At 36.2% G+C, this 18337-nt stretch overlaps 2 protein-coding genes across 2 annotated transcripts; both read right to left on the bottom strand.

The window, feature by feature from the left end:
* Nucleotides 1-1114: 1114 nt before the first annotated feature.
* LOC108253030 (growth hormone-regulated TBC protein 1-like) lies at nucleotides 1115-2791 on the bottom strand (the record flags this gene model as incomplete). Its single annotated transcript, XM_017446226.2, has 2 exons — nucleotides 2256-2791; nucleotides 1115-1354 (listed from the first exon to the last, which is right to left on the bottom strand). Coding segments are annotated over exons 1-2 (323 nt in total), but the record flags the coding sequence as incomplete, so codon positions are not given.
* Nucleotides 2792-4410: 1619 nt separating this feature from the next.
* LOC103514450 (protein Wnt-4) lies at nucleotides 4411-8922 on the bottom strand. Its single transcript, XM_008479326.3, has 3 exons — nucleotides 8794-8922; nucleotides 8176-8444; nucleotides 4411-5589 (listed from the first exon to the last, which is right to left on the bottom strand). The coding sequence occupies exons 2-3, from the start codon at nucleotides 8421-8423 to the stop codon at nucleotides 5415-5417; spliced, it is 423 nt and encodes a 140-aa protein (XP_008477548.1). The 5' UTR covers nucleotides 8424-8444; nucleotides 8794-8922; the 3' UTR covers nucleotides 4411-5414.
* Between the last annotated feature and the right edge of the window lie 9415 nt (nucleotides 8923-18337).

Below are 18337 nucleotides of genomic sequence, written 5' to 3' on the forward strand. Positions count from 1 at the left end.
AAAAATAACAGTAACTTTCGTTAGCTACATATTAAATGTAAATTTGGTAGCAGTACATAGTACATACACAAAGTTTTAGATTTTAAAGTCAGACTTTGATTGGAAAAAAACTAACGAACATAGTACATACACAAAGTTTTAGATTTTAAAGTCAGACTTTGATTGGAAAAAAACTAACGAAATTTTCCAAGGGACAAGCCAATAAGGAAATGTCAAAAATCACAGGATGATAGGTCAGATTTTTTTTCATTTTATTTTTTTTTAATTATTATTATTTAGGTTTATTTATTTTTTAATAAATAAATAAAAATAACTTCCAGTAGGTATGTCAAAAATAATACCGAAAAATCGAAAGTGCTTGGGGAAAAAAGAACAAAAGAATGGGACAACATTATACAGCAAGAAAATTTCATAAGAAGAATGAAGAAGAATGAATTGCCATTGACCTGAGCTCTTTCCTCCTCAGTTGACACAAAATTGAGCTATTTTTGCTACAGTTTTAGACGAGAAGGTTTATTGAGCTTGTAAAAGAATTGTTAGATGAAATAAAATAATAATAAATAAATAATAAGTTTATCTGGAGGGATAGGGAGAGAGACTTCTTAGAAATCTTTTATTTATCAGTTTTAATTTAGATTTACGTTTCTGATAAAAATGTTGCTGTTAGGTAGGTACTAGGCTTAAATTTTACGTTTCATTAATAAGTTTGATGAACAATGTATGCGAATTGTTCATAATGATTTAATTAGTTCACGTTAATGAGTTTAACGATTAACTGCATAATAAATAGGTACAGGGTGGTTTAGAATTTGTGAACCACCCAAAAATTTCAGGAACGGGTGGCTTTTCCCTATCCTGTTTTCCTTCTGGTTTTCATAGCGAATAGCTTCTTAGTGACCTATCTATAAGGCCCAAAAAACACAGCCCCAACCGAAGGATGTAACTGTGTCAAAAAATCATTATTTGTAACCCAACCTCAGCTTAGCTGAAAGGGTTACAAAAACTTTCATTAAATTAATATCATTACTTCATTAATGAGCTAGAATCATAAGCATACTTTTTTGTTTATGTTCTATTATGTTTTATTTTGAGTAAAAAAAAAAATAATAATAGCTCCTCGCACGCCATTCGACAAACCTGTGGTCTATAAGTGATGGGAATCCCCTTGCGAAGGTATCGTTTGGCCTTCTTGCTCTTATTCCAGCTCGGATTGGGCTTATTGGTGAACAGGGGCAGAATGGCGGCCCACTTTTTGGACCGCTTGGCGAGGACGCCAATATATTCCGACATGAACGTTTCGTAGGCGACATAGTCAAAGTTGGCGCCCCGCTTAAACCCGTACTCGTCCACATCACTGCGAAAAAAATTGGGATTAGAAATTAATTACAATAAAATAAATGCAAATAATTATTTAGAAAAGAATCTTCATAAATTAAAGAGTCAATACCTCTCTTGCGTTTTTGGTCTGATGATGGGATTCTGAGTATTTCCAAAAGCTCACCAAACTTTCTTTAGCTGAATGTCGAATTTTAATTGTCTTTTGAAATTTTATTTTAATTACAATAGTTGAGTTAAGCAAATAAACTGTAGAAACAATGAAATACACTGGCGCATATCCCACCCCGCAGCCACCGCGGCACGAGGGACCGGCCATTTAGCCCAGCACCTTATGTTACAACGTTTCAGCATAACGGGAGACAAACAGTCTCTGACAAACAGTTTGTTTGACAAAGATGTACGTTTGTCTCACATTAGAAACGTACTTTTACGCTTCCAAATTTGAGACAAGCCTCAACTGCTTGTAACATGAGCAATATGAGCATGAGGGTGTATATTTCAGTCTGTAGTTGAGATAAGCAAATAAACTGTAGAAACAATGAAATACACTGGCGCATATCCCACCCCGCAGTCACCGCGGCACGAGGGACCGGCCATTTAGCCTAGCACCTTATGTTACAACGTTTCAGCATAACGCGAGACAAACAGTCTCTGACAAACAGTTTGTTTGACAAAGATGTACGTTTGTCTCACATTAGAAACATACTTTTACGCTTCCAAATTGAATATGAGCATGAGGGTGTATATTTCAGTCTGAAAGTCCCCAAGTAAATACTAGATCATACTTTTCGCACTTATGTAACATAATTATCATTTTGTAGAAATTGAAACTGGTGAATTAAATTAAAATTAGTGATACACTTGAAAAAAAAAAGCTCTACAAAAGAAAAAAATCTATTTAAATTTTAAAAATTTACCTCCGGGGACAACACTCTTTCTTGTCCAAATGTGCTTGAAGGAACTTCTTCAAGATTTTGAAATTCAATTTCATCACACCCATATTAAACTCTCAAAATTCTTTCAAGTCAAGTCATACACTTGGAAAAAAAAAAATCAAGCAAATTTCCAAAAAGTTGCAATCTTCCAAAAAGTTACAATCTTCCAAATATTTAGAATCTTACAAAAAGTTATAATTTTCCAAAAACTTCAAGTTAATGAATATTCTAATATGTTTGTCAAAAAGAACTAGAACACTGTCTACAACTTCTTTTCAGTTAGGCTCACTTTTACTGACTACCTATTGGAAAACCAGAATCTTTTTTCTTCCTTATTTTTACTCGTTAACTCTTTATCAGTCTCTCCTTCAAAGAACACTGTTAGTCAATCAACCAATGATGATTAACACCCAATAATGATTTAATCATTGACGTTTAAAGATTAAACAGTGAGCTCATGAAGGGGAGTCACTGTTTAATTTCCTAATCAGTATCATAACATTGCCAATAATTTGTGTTGATTTTGGACGTAGCTGTTTGCTGTTATCATGATTAATACAAGATGGGTCAATCAATCGGCATGTCGCTTGCCTACAACTGCAGGGGGTTATCTGAAAAAACTCAATTTTTCAGGAGAGCCAAAAAACGTTTTTCTTCAAAAAATAAATTTATATAATATTTAATATCTTTTGATCTACTACTCATAAAGTATTCAGGTTTGTTTTAAATTCAAGTAGAAGTGTTTTCCCAAACTAACCTATGGAGAAGATACAAATAAAAGTACTCCCTCACAATAAGAAAGGCCGTTGAAAATTGCTCTGTGTAAATATATCTTTAGCGAAATGTGAATATTTAACATTTTGAGTGGAATACGGGTTTAATTCTTAGATACATCCTTCCAGAAGTAACTTTTAATTTTTTTAAAAGGAGCTATCTGTTTGATAACTTTGTATTTTAGTAAGTTTTCTTTCAGAATGATAGGTATATCCTCAACAGTTACAGTTTCCTCTATCAAACCTTAGCTACCTACATCTATATCTGTTTGATGCTATGATAGCTACAAATTAATGGTGTGTTGTAAATGTAAGTTGGGGAAGCTGAACCCAGAAGTTTGATGGTCTAAAGATAACTTAAACTAACTTGTGTCTTGAACTAATATAGCAGTTATACCTACAGTGACATTAAATCAAACAAATTTCATCCCTTGTCAAAAGGAAAAACATTGAAATATGCCCTACCCTTTTCTTCTCTTTTTAAACTAAGCAAGGTCTACTGTTCTAAACTTTTTTTATAGGTAGCATGTTATTAAACCCATAAAATACATGAGACCTTGTTTAGACTGCTAGGGTAAAGGGACTTTTCAGTCTCATTCGAACAGGATAAACAAGTTATATTCTACTCTATTCTACCCTGTAATAAAAGGCAGACGTGACCATCACATTGATTGAATTCATATCGTAATGAATGTGATAAGTGTTTATTATAATTTTATTATTTATTATGAATTATGATTAGGTACCCACCCATTTACCTATCGGAAGAATGCAAGGTTACGGAAGTGTTGTATGATCATATTTGAAAGTTAAACCATTTTTACTGCACATAAATAATCAAAATATATATATATACCTATATTTTTTGTAACAAGAAAGTCAATATGTCTATTGTTCTACAAGTTTTTTCCACACAAAAAACTCCATTTTCAATTGAAATGATCAATAATTCAATACACTGTGATCTGGCTTTCTCCTAGCCTATCTTAATTTTCTCTTTCAGGATGATAGGTATATCCTGAACAGTTACAGTTTCCTCTATCAAACTTTAGTTACCTACCTACATCTATATCTGTTTGATGCTATGATAGCTACAAATTAATGGTGTGTTGTAAATGTAAGTTAGGGAAGCTTGAACCCAGAAGTTTGATGGTCTAAAGATAACTTATAAACTAACTTGTGTCTTGAACTAATATAGCAGTTATACAGTGACATTAAATCAAACAAATTTCATCCCTTGTCAAAAGGAAAAACATTGAAATATGCCCTACCCTTTTCTTCTCTTTTTAAACGTAGAGTAACTCTTAGAAATAATAATAGAAGTGATTAATTTCTACTACCTATTTTGTTTTGTTTGTATGTGATGGCTATAGGATAAAAGTAGAAGGGGAAAGCCTTCCTAGATTTTTGAAAATTTCCACTACAAGCTAGCAGGACAAGAAAACATGCCGCAAGACGTTTTAGACATTGGACACAGAGCTAGATTCTTTCTCTTACAAAATACAATAAACTATCAGATTCAGAAAAAGGTTTCTATCAACTAGAAAAAGGAAAGCCCAAGTTAAGTAGTTTTAAGACGAAAAGAATTCGAAATGTACAAAAATTATTTAAACATCTACACAGAAAAAAAACACGAGTTAAAAAATACAACAAAAAATCCCTAACTCTAAAATAAACATAGAACTAGAGAGCTGGTGAATTATTTTATCGGTAGGAAAAGCATACAAAGGTTTATACAAATAGGGAAAATTTTATGGTTATAAATAGGTTTTTTTATATCTTTATATACTCTACAAATTTATGTATACGGTTTTGTTCGTATCTACAATATTTCCTTTTATATTACAACTTTCAACTTTGGATTACAGAATTCTTGGAATTATTTGAAAGAAGTAGAAGCCTACAATCTCAGACCCAAGCAGAATTGGTTCGGGAGCCTTGCTTTGTTAGTTTTCCTTTTAAATTTAGGACCTGACTACCTAGAAGCTTTAATAGCTTAGCAATTAATTTTTGGCTGAGCGACAGAATTATTTCTCTGCTTTCAATATTATTATCAATGCCAGTAAAAAGTGCTGTTTTTTTTTTTTTTTAATTCTAAAAATGTCAATTTTTCTCCTTTCGAAATTCCAAGCAATATTAATTTTTCTTTGCACTATAACCTGTGACGTATTTTATATTTGAATCAGACCTTGCAACCTTAGGGGTTGTGTGAACGTCCTAGGGATTGTATGAACGTCATAGGGGTTGTGTGAATGTCCTTAGGGTTGTGTGAAGGTCCTAGGGATTGTGTGAAAGTCCTAGGGTTGTGTGAACGACCTAGGGTTTGTGTGAACGTCCTAGGAGTTGTGTGAACTTGATTGTGAACGTCCTAATTACAATACTGCCTTTCAATCCAAGTGTGGCAAATCTTGCACTTGACGTAGCAACAGTAGTGGTATTTGCACTGACAGCGTTCTATTTTCTCGATCAGTTTGGTGGAGTACCCTCGTCCGCAGCACATGGACTCACAGCCTGCGTATCCAGTCAGACTTTTGTTACATGCCCTGAAAGAGAAAAGAGAAAATGGAGGAGATTAGAATAGAAAAGAAGTGAATAGAATATTACCTGTTTATAATGCCGAAATGAGACTGAAAAGTCCCTTTACTCCTGCAGTCTAAACAAGGTCTTCAGTATTTAGTGCAGAATAGGTGTAACACCTCTATTCTTTAATCTTTAACAAGAGCATCTCTAACACCTTGGATTTTAGCGCCTCGAACATCTTCTCTATAACCTTTTGTCTTTAATCTCGGTTCTCAACCTACTTGTTCCCAGTTTATTCCCAGTGTAATAGAGGGAGCTGTAACTACCAAGATCTTATCGTCCCGAAATCGAAGAGACAAGGAAGACAGGATAGGAGAAAGCCAGCCGTTCCGAGAACGAACATTATCCCCTCAGGATAAAATCCACCCCGGGAGGCAATTGAACCCGCAGCCTAGCCCTTACAAGGCAGACGCACTACCAACCAAGCTAAACTATTCTGGCAAGGTTCTCTAACTATTCTGGCAAGGTTCTCTAACTATTCTGGCTACTTGTTGCAAGTTTATTCCCGGTTTCCAACATGAACTCTGAAGTTCGTCTTTACAAGCTAAGGTAAAAGTTTAGGAACTGCTGCCATTCTAACACCTTTACCTTTTTTATCCTCTTATATTTTTTTTAGCTCTGGTGCACGTTGTTTTACTTTGAGCTTTAATCTCTCGAATTACGTCTAAACCAGTGTTTCCCAACCTGGGCGATCGAGATTTTCATGGGGGCGATGAAGCCTTAGGGGGCGATAAGGGGGGCGATCAATTGTCTGTCTTTTTTGCGTTTGGAAATTTTAATCATTAGTATTTATGTTGGGGGGGGGCGATCACAGTTCCGATAATCTGTACAAATTCTGAAAGGGGGCGATCGTAGAGAAACGTCCTTTTGTCTTCAATCTCGGTTCTCAACCTACTTGTTCCCAGTTTATTCCCAGTGTAATAGAGGGAGCTGTAACTACTAAGATCTTATCGTCCCGAAATCGAAGAGACAAGGAAGACAGGAGAGGAGAAAGCCAGTCGTTCCGAGAACGAACATTATCCCATCAGGATAAAATCCACCCCGGGAGGCAATCGAACCCGCGGCCTAGCCCTTACAAGGCAGACGCACTACCAACCAAGCTAACTATTCTGGCAAGGTTCTCAATCTACTTGTTCCAAGTTTATTCCCGGTTTCCAACATGAACTCTGAAGTTCGTCTTTACCAGCTAAGGTAAAAGTTTAGGAACTGCTGCCGTTCTAACACCTTTAACTTTTTTATCCTCTTATATTTTTTTTAGCTCTGGTGCACGTTGTTTTTCTTTGAGCTTTAATCTCTCGAATTACGTCTAAACAGCAATTATAAACCAATTAATTAACCCTCCCATCACCTTTTGCCGCTTTGAAAAAGTTTCGTAATAAGCACCTTTGGCTTTTGTAGAATCTTCAGGCGGGTCCTTTATTCTTTTTAGTTCACAGCAATTATAAACCAATTAATTAACCCTCCCGTCACCTTTCGCCGCTTTGAAAAAGTTTCGTAATAAGCACCTTTGGCTTTTGTAGAATCTTCAGGCGGGTCCTTTATTCTTTTTAGTTCCTCTTTGGCAGAGGGCGTTGCGTTCTTGCTTGAGAACTGCACAAAGCTTTTGAAAGAGAAGAGGGGAGAAAAGATGATGAAAAAGAAGGAAAAAGAGGAGGAAAAGAAGAGGGAATTCACAGTAGATTCGGATAAGCTTGACCCATATTTTGGATCTGTTTGCCCCTACACCAAAGCATCAGAGGGGGCTTTTTGTGCACGGAGTGAAGGAATGGAAACCATTCTATTCTATTCTGTTCACTACTGAAGAGCCAGGAAAAATTCATGCAACCATCTCACTCAAAAGACAGATAAAGGTAGGTACCATTTTTTTTTTTTTTTTTTTTTTTTTTTTTTAGGGTTTTTAACAGGGGACATTAAAACTTTTGGGCTTTTTTCCAGAGGTTTGACAGAGGGAACTGTAACTGCTATGGTCCTATCGTCCCGAAAATCGAAGAGAGAAGGAAGACAGCATAGGAGAAAGCCAGCCGTTCCGAGAACGAACATTATCCCATCAGGATAAAATCCGCTCCGGGCAGGAATCGAAACCACGGCCTAGCGCTTACGAGGCAGACGCACTACCAACTAAGCTAACTAGGCTGGCAAAGGTACCATTTTATTCTTTTTTTATGAAGCAGGTAGTGATATAAAAAGATTTTATTAAAAACTTCTCACATTTTTTCCTTCACACTCACTCCATCACTTTCAAGTTCCATTACAGAGAACTTGGCCAGCAAAACTTTACAGAGACTTATGTACCTACGTATGTAATTTGAATAAATTTAAACCGATCATACTATATTAGAGCAACAAATTTATTTCGAAAAGAGAAGGAATGATCTTTTTTTTATCATTACTTTATTATTCACTAAATGGAGTTTTTTTCTGATGGCAAAATCGTGTCAGTCAACCCACACTGTATGAAGGCAGAAGTTAATTTGAATATACTGGGTGGCGTTGGGATCAAAATGAGTTCTACAGTTCACAGAACTCCTACTTCACAGTTCCCATCTTACCTTCCAGAAGTTCCATAACTTCCCAGCTTGGCATCAAAATTACAATAATCTGGTGACTTTGTCACATAGACCAGATCATTCGTTGAACTATACCGCAAGGACCCCGTCCTCACTCCTGCTTTGATCTCAATGGCTCGGGAATACTCGTTGACTAATTTCTTCCCGACCTCGATGAACTTTGACGGTAAACTCTTCCAACAGGTTCGAATATTACATGTACCGGACACTCCGTGACACTTGCAATGCATTTGTAAACTTTGGGATACTGCCTGTGAATGAGGGAACAGAGAGAGGTGGGTTAGTGATTTGTTTAACAAATTAGGACATGAAGATCATGAATTGTAGAACAAAATGACCAACATCTACTCTACCTACATACATATTATCTAATGTTCAGAAGTAAAGCATTAAATCTTGGAGCTAAGGGGTTTTATACTATTAGATTAGGGTTTCAGTACCTTTTACAAGGTGCACTTGAGTTTAAAAACCAGAAAGATCAACCAAAAATCACCTGAAGATTGATGACTTCAATCTAATGTTTGTAGGTAGGTAGAGCTAGATAGGTAGGTACCCACCACAATCTATCACTTTTTAAGGAACCTATGAGTGAATACTTACAAGAAACCATTTCTGAGGTAGAAGGAACAATAAAGTTACTCAGAAAATTTCAAAATGGACCAGAAAACACACCATTAGGACCAAAAATTACTAAAAAAATCTAAAAATTTGGGCAAAAAACCGGCAAAACTCCACCAAAACCATTTTAGAACATGAATTTGAATTTTCAAAATTTCCCGCCTCGTAATTTGTTTACACTACAAGGGTCTTTTCAAACGGTGCTCAGTAAATTCAAATTCTTTTATTAACCCTTTGTGGTCAATGACACCTTTTTGGGAACCTACTTACCTACACAATGTCTACTACCTACATTCTTTTTTTTTTTTTTTTTTTTTTTTTTTTTATACTATTAAGGGGCCAGGGAGCTACTAAAGTTTACAGGACGTTAATATTCATGGTTTGGTGGTATATATATATCCTTTCGGAGTTGGAACATAAAATGGAGAATAATCTCATAAAAATCAACCAATAAAGACTTTTTTACTTATACACTTCGTCCTGCCTTTATTGTTGCATGGATTCATTTCACATTCAGCATGTAATTTCGATTGTTTTTCTCGTCGAACATCGCGCGTTATCAAGCGGCAATATTGCGCTGGCGTCTGAATATCGCGCTCATTTTCGCGAGAAATTTATTACGGCGTGACAAGGTACCGGGACAAATTGCGCGCCGCCACCGGACATTATCAACCACACCTCCCACTGAAAGGAGTTCTTAGTGGCTTTAGCTTGGCTTTTTTCGATGGAGTTGCGCAGGAGCAAGTGAAAATATGGTGTCGCGTCTGCGCAGCCTCGCGCTAGGGTGTAGGTGATGGCCTGCTGAGCCTATGCGTCACTATGCCTTGCTCCGTGTGCCTGTGGACTAGGAAGGAAATCGTTGGAGTTAGAGGTTTGTTGTAGAGTGCCAGAATTGTCTATATTCGTACGGTTAGATCGTTACTGGGTAACGAGATAACCAGCAAAAAATCTTTGGTGTGATCAGGTCACACGGTATTGTCTTATGCATGTGTAATAATGTGACAGCATACACAATTACCTACTTGTTACTGTACACACGTATACCAAGCAAAAAACTGGTAGGGTAGGCGCGCGCGATTTTGGGCGCGATATTGGCTACAAAGCCACAGCTTTTTTGTTTTTTTTTTGCTCCTTTCAGAGATCGACATAGAAAAAAACTCATCAAGTCACCCTTTTAACTCTTAATTGCTTTGAAAGTTGAAAGCTTTGAACTTATTAATTGCTTTGAAAGTGTAAAGGAATATGACAGTTCAGGTTGTTATGTAGGTCAGTTTTCTCTCTTAGCTTCATCAAAGTCAATAAAGACTTTGTAACATTATGAAGGTCCATCCTAGCTACGAGTATTTGATCGTATATGAAAAACCTAACAAAAGTGAAGCATTACCCGTTTTCCTTACAATTTAGAATTCAAAATTCAACATTCTTTCTATGGCAGTCAAATCCAAGGACAGATCTTCCCAGGAAGACATACCTTCCTGAGCTCCTCTTCTATACGCGTGTTTTTCATTCCACTTCCCCTACTTTAGCGTCAACGCTGCGTCTTAAATCCCTGATGCGAGTCTCGAGTAGCTTCAGGTTCCGCCATATTGTAATTGTATTGAGGGAAATGAAAAAAATGTTTCGTAATTTCTCCACTAGATGTCGTCATGTTTGTTGAATTTCCACATTTTACCCCCACTCCTGACGCAGAGTGAACGTCAAGTTGACGCCGCATCGATGCGGCGTAGGAATGAAAAACAGACCTTGGTATCAACAAGTTTTTTTTTTTTTTTTTTTAATAGGTAATCCGTAATGAGATTAAGACGAAAAGTAGGTACACAACAAACAAGACTCCCCAAAACGTTGAACAAACAAATAAATACATAATCACCAACCAACCTAAACAAAAAACGCAGAAATAGAGGTATGCCAAGGTAAGATAAGAGAAGAAGAATATTATGATGATGAGTGCATAGCAATGATTAAGAAAGATAGGTATACGTCCAGGGAAAATCACGAAATGCATTGGAACGTGTTTTGAATGCCAATCAGACACCCATCCTTTTTCTCTCCAGAGCCGACGTAGCTTTGTTATCAACCGCGTCTTGTGTTTGCTCAGGTTGAGTATACTTTACCCAATCAGTGGCGTATAAACCTACTTCTTTGCACCCTCCCCCCTTCCCTGAAAGCGTTTTGGGACATACGCTCTACCTACATACACCAAATCTCACGCCACTCCACTGATTTCGTGTACTTAACTGAGTAGACTTTAATATTCATTATGCTATCTGGTATCTCTTTGCCTCTCTTGGCTGCGGTGAGTATTTGTTTTGTGTGTGATGTATGCCTTACTGTGTGCATCTCTTGAAAGAGGATTAAGAGACGAGTTTTGTAGCGCCTTTGTGCAGTGCCGAAGCTTAAGCATGATTAGGGGACAGGGTTAAGAACTCAGTGAACTGTAGACCTCTCTACGGGTCTGAAAACTAAGGAGAAAAATTTGGACCGATTGCCATACTTTCTCATTACTAGTACCTACTTACATTAATAAGTAATAGAAAGAAAAAAAAGAAGAGGAAGAAGAAGGAGGAGGAGGAGGAGGAGGAGAAGAAAAAAAAAAACAAGGATAAGAAGAAGAAGTACAAGAACAACAATATCAACAACGACAAGAAAATGGACGTACGAACAGACAAGCTAAACGCAAAACGATTGACTTTTTTACACCTCCGAAGTAGAACTTCAGGGGCAAAAATTTGGACCGATTGGCAATACTTTCTAATTATTTTAGTGATAGAAAGTAAAAATTCAAAACTCACTTCGTTCGTTAAATTCAATCTTGCACAATGCATTCTAGTCACATTTTAACCAATCAGACAGGCTGAAACAAAACTACCTAAAGAGACTTCCAATATTCTCCGTGTACTTTACTGAGTACACTTTAATATTCATTATGCTATCTGGTATCTCTTTGCCTCTCTTGGCTGCGGTGAGTAGGTATTTGTTTTGTGTGTGATGTAGGCCTTACTGTGTGCATCTCTTGAAAGAGGATTAAGAGACGAGTTTTGTTGCGCCTTTGTCCAGTGCCGAAGCTTAAGCATGATTAGGGGGCAGGGTTAAGAACTCAGTTCTTAGTTCAGTGAACTGTAGACCTCTCTACGGGACTGAAAACTAAGAAAAAAAATTTGGACCGATTGCCATACTTTCTCATTACTAGTACCTACCTATATTAATAAGTAATAGAAAGTAAAAAAAAAAAGAAGAGGAAGAAGAAGAAGTAGGAGGAGGAGAAGAAGAAAACAACAAGGATAAGAAGAAGAAGAAGAAGAAGAAGAAGAAGAAGAAGAAGAAGAAGAAGAAGAAGAAGAAGAAGAAGTACAAGAACAACAACAATATCAACAACGACAAGAAAATGGACGTACGAACAGGCAAGCTAAACGCAAAATGATTGACTTTTTTATTTTTTACACCCCCGAAGTAGAACTTCAGGGGCAAAAATTTGGACCGCTTGGCAATACTTTCTAATTATTTTAGTGATAGAAAGTAAAAATTCAAAACTCACTTCGTTCGTTGAATTCAATCTTGCACAATGCATTCTAGTCACATTTTAACCAATCAGACAGGCTGAAACAAAACTACCTAAAGAGACTTCCAATATTCTAATCTAAATTGTCTTCTCTTAAATAAAAACACCTAAAGAGACTTCTCTCTAATCTAATGTGTCTTCTCTTAAGCAAAACGCCTTCTTGGTGTCAAAAAATTTAACATGAACTAAATAGAAACAGAGAACCATGTTGGATGAAACCTTTCACTAATATCTTGGTAGATAATCTTGAGTTAAAATAGAGATCTCATAAACTTATAATATTATTTATGTCTATTTCATATTATTTATCTATAAATAAAATAAACATAACTAGAGTTCTCAAAATAATATGAAAATTGAAAGAGATAGGTTTAGGTATACCTACTATCGAATGTAGAGTGTAAAAGTGTACTGGTAAAATTGTCCCATCCACCAATACCTATGAACATTAGAAGCTTCAATGGTAAAACTGTCACATCCACTAATAAGAACAATGGAGGAGTTGCAAATGGGTAAAAATTATGAATAAATGGTCGATTCCTATGTAAAAAGTTGGGAAAAATCCAAATCTGAGGTCAAAACTCCGAAAAAACAACTGTAAACGATCGAAAATTCAATTTTTATTTTCCGTTCTAATGAGATGTGTGACGTCAGACTTAACGCAGTTGCTGTTTTCGTCCGCTAGGTATGCAAGCGCGCCAGCGGAGGAGCAGAAAGAACTGCGCAGAAACGTATGCGCACAAACACATTAATGCGTTGCCTGCAAGGGAGCTTTGCTCGGGACATTTGATGTGACGTCATCGCCTACGGGAGCGTATGCCGTGACGTCAAAGTTCACGATTTACCGGCATTTTTTTAATCGATTTATCTCGGGATCTAAAAGTCGTAGAAGAAAAAGAAAAATTAGCTAGAAGTGGATTTTCTACTCAATTAAAGAAGAAAAAGAAGGAGGAGGAGAAGGAGAATGAGAAGGAGGAGGGGAAGAAGAAGGAAAGGAAGAAAAAGAAGAAGGAAGAGAAGAAGAAGAAGAAGAAGAAAAACACATTTTCTGTCGATATGTTTGCATCCATATTGGATTTAATTTAATCCTAGTTGGATTCATATTGGATTTAATTTAATCCTAGTTGGATTCATAATATTAGATTTAATTTAATCCTAGTTGGATTCATATTGGATTTAATTTAATCCTAGTTGGATTCATATTGGATTTAATTTAATCCTAGTTGGATTTCAATAAATTGATGTAGGTAAATGTAAAACTGTCTCATCCACCAATTGGCAATATAACTGGTGCATTCAACGTGCTATTTTTTTTCTTCCTCTTCTTCTTTTTCTTCTTTTTCTTCTTTTTCTTCTTCTTCTTATTCTTCTTCTTATTCTTCTTCTTCTTCTTCTTCTTCTTCTCTTTTATAATTTAAACAAGGTTGTATTTACCTACCTACTTGTTAGTAAACTTTACCTATGAAATATACAAGACCTTGTTTAGACTGCGATAGGTATTAAAGGAACTTTTCAGTCTCATTTTAACAGTGTAAACAAGGTATATTCTATTGTATTCTAAGTTCTGTTCTATTCTATTCTATCACCACTAGCCTCTCGTTCTGTGAACTATGCTAGTAAAGATGTGTATTGTTTTGAAACATCTGAGTAGCAAAAGGTTTTCCTCTTGTAAGTTGCACCGAGATAATTACTAGACCTTAACACTCTCTGCTCTTTCAAGTTAATCCCCAAATGCAATCACGGTAATTCCTACAAAATGAGTGTTTTAATGGAACAGATGTGATGTGAGGAATTTACTAATGGGGTGGAAAATGACAAAACGAAACTTCAATCTCGAAAACTTTTGAAAATGGGAAAAATTGAAGCTTTTGAAACTCATAGATATTTATTTTATGTTTTTTTTTTTTGTCTCTATTTTTTATTTGATTTTTACTTTTTCAAATTAAAGTGTTCTTTAGTGACGGGAGTCTAAAAGAATAACCTACAAAGCTCAGAATAAAACCAAAGCATTCAAAATGAAGGGAGAGAAGAAGAAGGAGAAAAAGAAAGGATAGTAACAAAAACAGAAAAAAGTTAACGCATGAAAAAATCTCGACAAAATTAACTCTCATAATAAGCTCATCAGTCTTCATTTCCTCCCTGTCCCGAAAAAAGGGCAACCTTTTAATTGAATTACATTTTGTGTCCCCGACATTAACATTTGGGTTCACAATATAACTGGGCATGACAGCTTGTCACCAAAATTTGCCATTCAGGGTGTCCCTAGATTCGTAGATTAACCCATCATCTAGGGCTCTTTCCCCTACACCTAAGCCTCGGAGTGGCCTTTTTGTGTATGATTCTTAGGGTGTCCCAAAGAAAATAATCCTGCTTCCTAAGGAAATAATCCTGCGAAAGGGTTGGAAGTTAAATGAAAATGGGTCGTTTTAAAAAATACCTGATCCTTAATGTTTATCATGAAAATAGAAATGACGAAAAAATGGTCTTCGAAAATTGAAATTGGTCCTTAAAATATTTTCAATAATTTTATTCTTCTAATACAACAGGTTTAGGTCTAAAAAGGTTTGTTCAAGGTTCAAGAGGAAATCAATGTTTTAAGAAATTTGACGAAAATCCTAAGCAAATCAAAACGTCTTGAAAAACAGTTCAGGAAAATTGACATCTCCACCAATAAACTCATCTAAAGTAGCGTCTTACTTAGTAGGTAGGTAAAGACTAAAAAAAAAGGAAAAAAATACCTGATCCTTAATGTTTATCTTGAAAATAGAAATGACAAAAAAATGGGTCTTCGAAAATTGAAATTGGTCCTTAAAATATTTTTAATAATCTTATTCTTCCAATACAACAGGTTTAGGTCTAAAAAGGTTTGTTCAAGAGGAAATCAATGTTTTGAGAAATTTGACGAAATCCTAAGCAAATCAAATCGTCTTGAACAACAGTTCAGGAAAATTGACATCTCCACCAATAAACTCATCTAAAGTAGCGTCTTACTTAGTAGGTAGGTAAAGACTAAAAAAAAGGATGTTTCGAATTTGTGAAAACATATTATGTAGATAGGTACCTACAGTAAGGGGCACATGGGCCCAAGTTCGAAAATGCAGAATTCACAGTAGATTCGGATAAGCTTGACCCATATTTTGGATCTGTTTGCCCCTACACCAAAGCCTCAGGGGGGGCTTTTTGTGCACGGAGTGAAGGAATGGAAACCATTCTATTCACTACTGAAGAGCCAGGAAAAATTCATGCAACGATCTCACTCAAAAGACAGATAAAGGTACCATTTTAATCTTCTTTTATGAAGCAGGTAGTGATATAAAGAGATTTTATTAAAAACTTCTCACATTTTTTTTCTTCTTCACACTCACTCCATCACTTTCAAGTTCCATTACAGAGAACTTGGCCAGCAAAACTTTACAGAGACTTATGTACCTACGTATGTAATTTGAATAAATTTAAACCGATCATACTATATTAGATAGAGCAACAAATTTATTTCGAAAAGAGAAGGAATGATCTTTTTTTTATCATTACTTTATTATTCACTAAATGGAGTTTTTTTTTTCTGATGGCAAAATCGTGTCAGTCAACCCACACTGTATGAAGGCAGAAGTTAATTTGAATATACTGGGTGGCGTTGGGATCATTCTGATTTTAGATGAAGAGACACGAAAGTTCATGGATATGATGGATTTTTTTTCCGTTTCTAAGTATTGGGTTTTTTCTGCACTTTCCCAATTTCTAGGGGTAGGTTTCGTTTTCGCATTTTCGAGTCTAAAAGGTATACTGACTTTTAGGTTCAGGACCAAATAAGGCAGAGTTGGTTTGACCCTGTTGAGAACTTGGGACTCAATCCTGGACCTCCTGAATCCAACCCAAGAACCTGATTGGACAGAAAAATTCGCACTAAGGCTTAAAACCTGACATAGAGACATAGGTACCTAGCTGAAGAGAGAGCGAGAGAGAGAGAGAGAGAGAGAGAGAGAGAGAGAGAGAGAGAGAGAGAGAGAGAGAGAGAGAGAGAGGGGCCCAAGTTCGAAAATGCTGGAGCTCTATCCAAAATATCTAAAGCCTCCTAAAAACCTTTTCCAGCCTTCTAAAAACCCCTATCGACAGTTCCATCCACGCCCAAGCCTTTTGTCCTTCTTTTAGGTAAGTCTGTGTAAGCCGTCGTTTTTCAGTTATTAGAAAAGCAATAAAAAAGGGATTTTCCCTCACAGCTGATGCAAGAGAGAGATAGAGAAGGAGAGAGAGAGAGAGGGAGGGAGGATCACGGTGTCAGATTTTCAGCCATTTCAGAAATTTTGATTTGTAAAAGGGAGAAGGAATGTTCAGTGCATCAAAAGTTTCAGCTAAAAGCTCGAAAAGCATTTGGATGAACGAGGTAGAAGGATAATTAGTAATTAATTACATTTTTTTATTATTTAAGAAGCTTCAATTTAGGTATGTGTTAAGTCTCTGTAAGATACGAAGAAAAAATCACTTCAGCCGGGATTGAACCCACGTCCTCTAGTTTACCCAGGCGAGCGTCTTGACCACTAGACCACCGAGGGGTACTAAAACTGGGTAGTCCGATTACAATAAAGATACGTAGCATTTGAAGAATGTGATATTTTGAAACAAGATCAAGTTGAATATCATACGTGGAAGCTTGGAAATACTTAGAAAGCTGTCATTTCATATTCCATACAGTATAAGAAGCAAAATTGTGCCCTATTCATGCGACTATAACTCGAAGTTTAGAAAACATTGGACTTCAACCCTTAAGTGTCCAAAGTGTAGAATTAAAGCTGTGTCCAAACATAGTCCATCGACGAGGTAAATTTATGGCAGTGTGGACTGTGGACACACAATAAGAGTACTTAGAGCAGAATAGAAAACAAAGAGAGATCTTGAGCTTGGGATAAAACTCATAAAACTGAACAGTCGAATTTCGGAGATGAGAGCTAGAAAGAATTCGAATCAAAGGCCGACCAATCACGCTCAAACTGTCTGACCTAGGTCTGTCAGACCGCCGGAAAATATGTGGTGGAAACATCCTCCGACTTCTAGGTTTCTCAGATGGTCTGAAGACTGAAGTCGAAAGTTTCCGCCAAACTTTTTCGGGCGATTTGACAAACCTAGATCTGACAGTTGGAGCGTAAGTGGCCGGACAAAGAAAGACGATTTGGCAGATTAAAATCAAAGAATTTAACCTCCCTAATTTTCTAATTCCTTGGTCTTCAGAAGCTTAGAAAACTTGGAATTGGAACTTAGAAGCTTCAAAGTGTTACACTTAGTTTAGAGCGGGACTTAAAAAGATTAAATATCATGGGAAAAATGTCACATATCCCGTTCTTTTCTCTTTCTCCTTTTCCATATGATAATCCTTTTTCTTTTCCTCCTCCTCCTCCTCCTCCTCCTCCTCCTCCTCCTCCTTCTCCTCCTCTTCCTCCTCCTACTCCTCCTCTTCTTCTCCCTTTCTTTCTTCCAGTTTTCCCCGTTTCAAAATGACAAAGGAAATGACCAGAAAGAAGCTCGAAAGGATTTAATATTAAATGACACAAAGAAAGATATTGAAAGAATTATGAACAAAGATCTCATACGAAAAGATACAATGAAGAAGGAAAAGATGATACAAAAAGATATTCGCCAGAACTTCAAGATTTTTATCTAAGGTTTGAAAACAACGTTGATGATGAGCACCTTACTCAAGATATTACGAACATTTTTATCCAAGTTTTTCAAGATAATGTAAGAGATAGTATAAAAAACTTATTCTTTTTTGTATTTATTAAAGTTTAATAATAACAACAGCAACAACAACGTTTTTGCAGTAAAAAAACTCACCACCACCGTAAACTTTATATCCCCTTTTCCGAGAAAAAGAAAACAAAAGAATCTTAATAGTTCCTTTTGAAAAGGATCAGGTCAAAGTTGACCTGGATTAAGGAATGTCCGAGGATTATAAAGAATGATGCTATACCCTTC

The sequence above is a fragment of the Diaphorina citri genome, unplaced genomic scaffold (genome assembly GCF_000475195.1).
Source record: "Diaphorina citri unplaced genomic scaffold, Diaci psyllid genome assembly version 1.1 scaffold1146, whole genome shotgun sequence".
In the NCBI taxonomy this organism is placed as follows: domain Eukaryota; kingdom Metazoa; phylum Arthropoda; class Insecta; order Hemiptera; family Psyllidae; genus Diaphorina; species Diaphorina citri.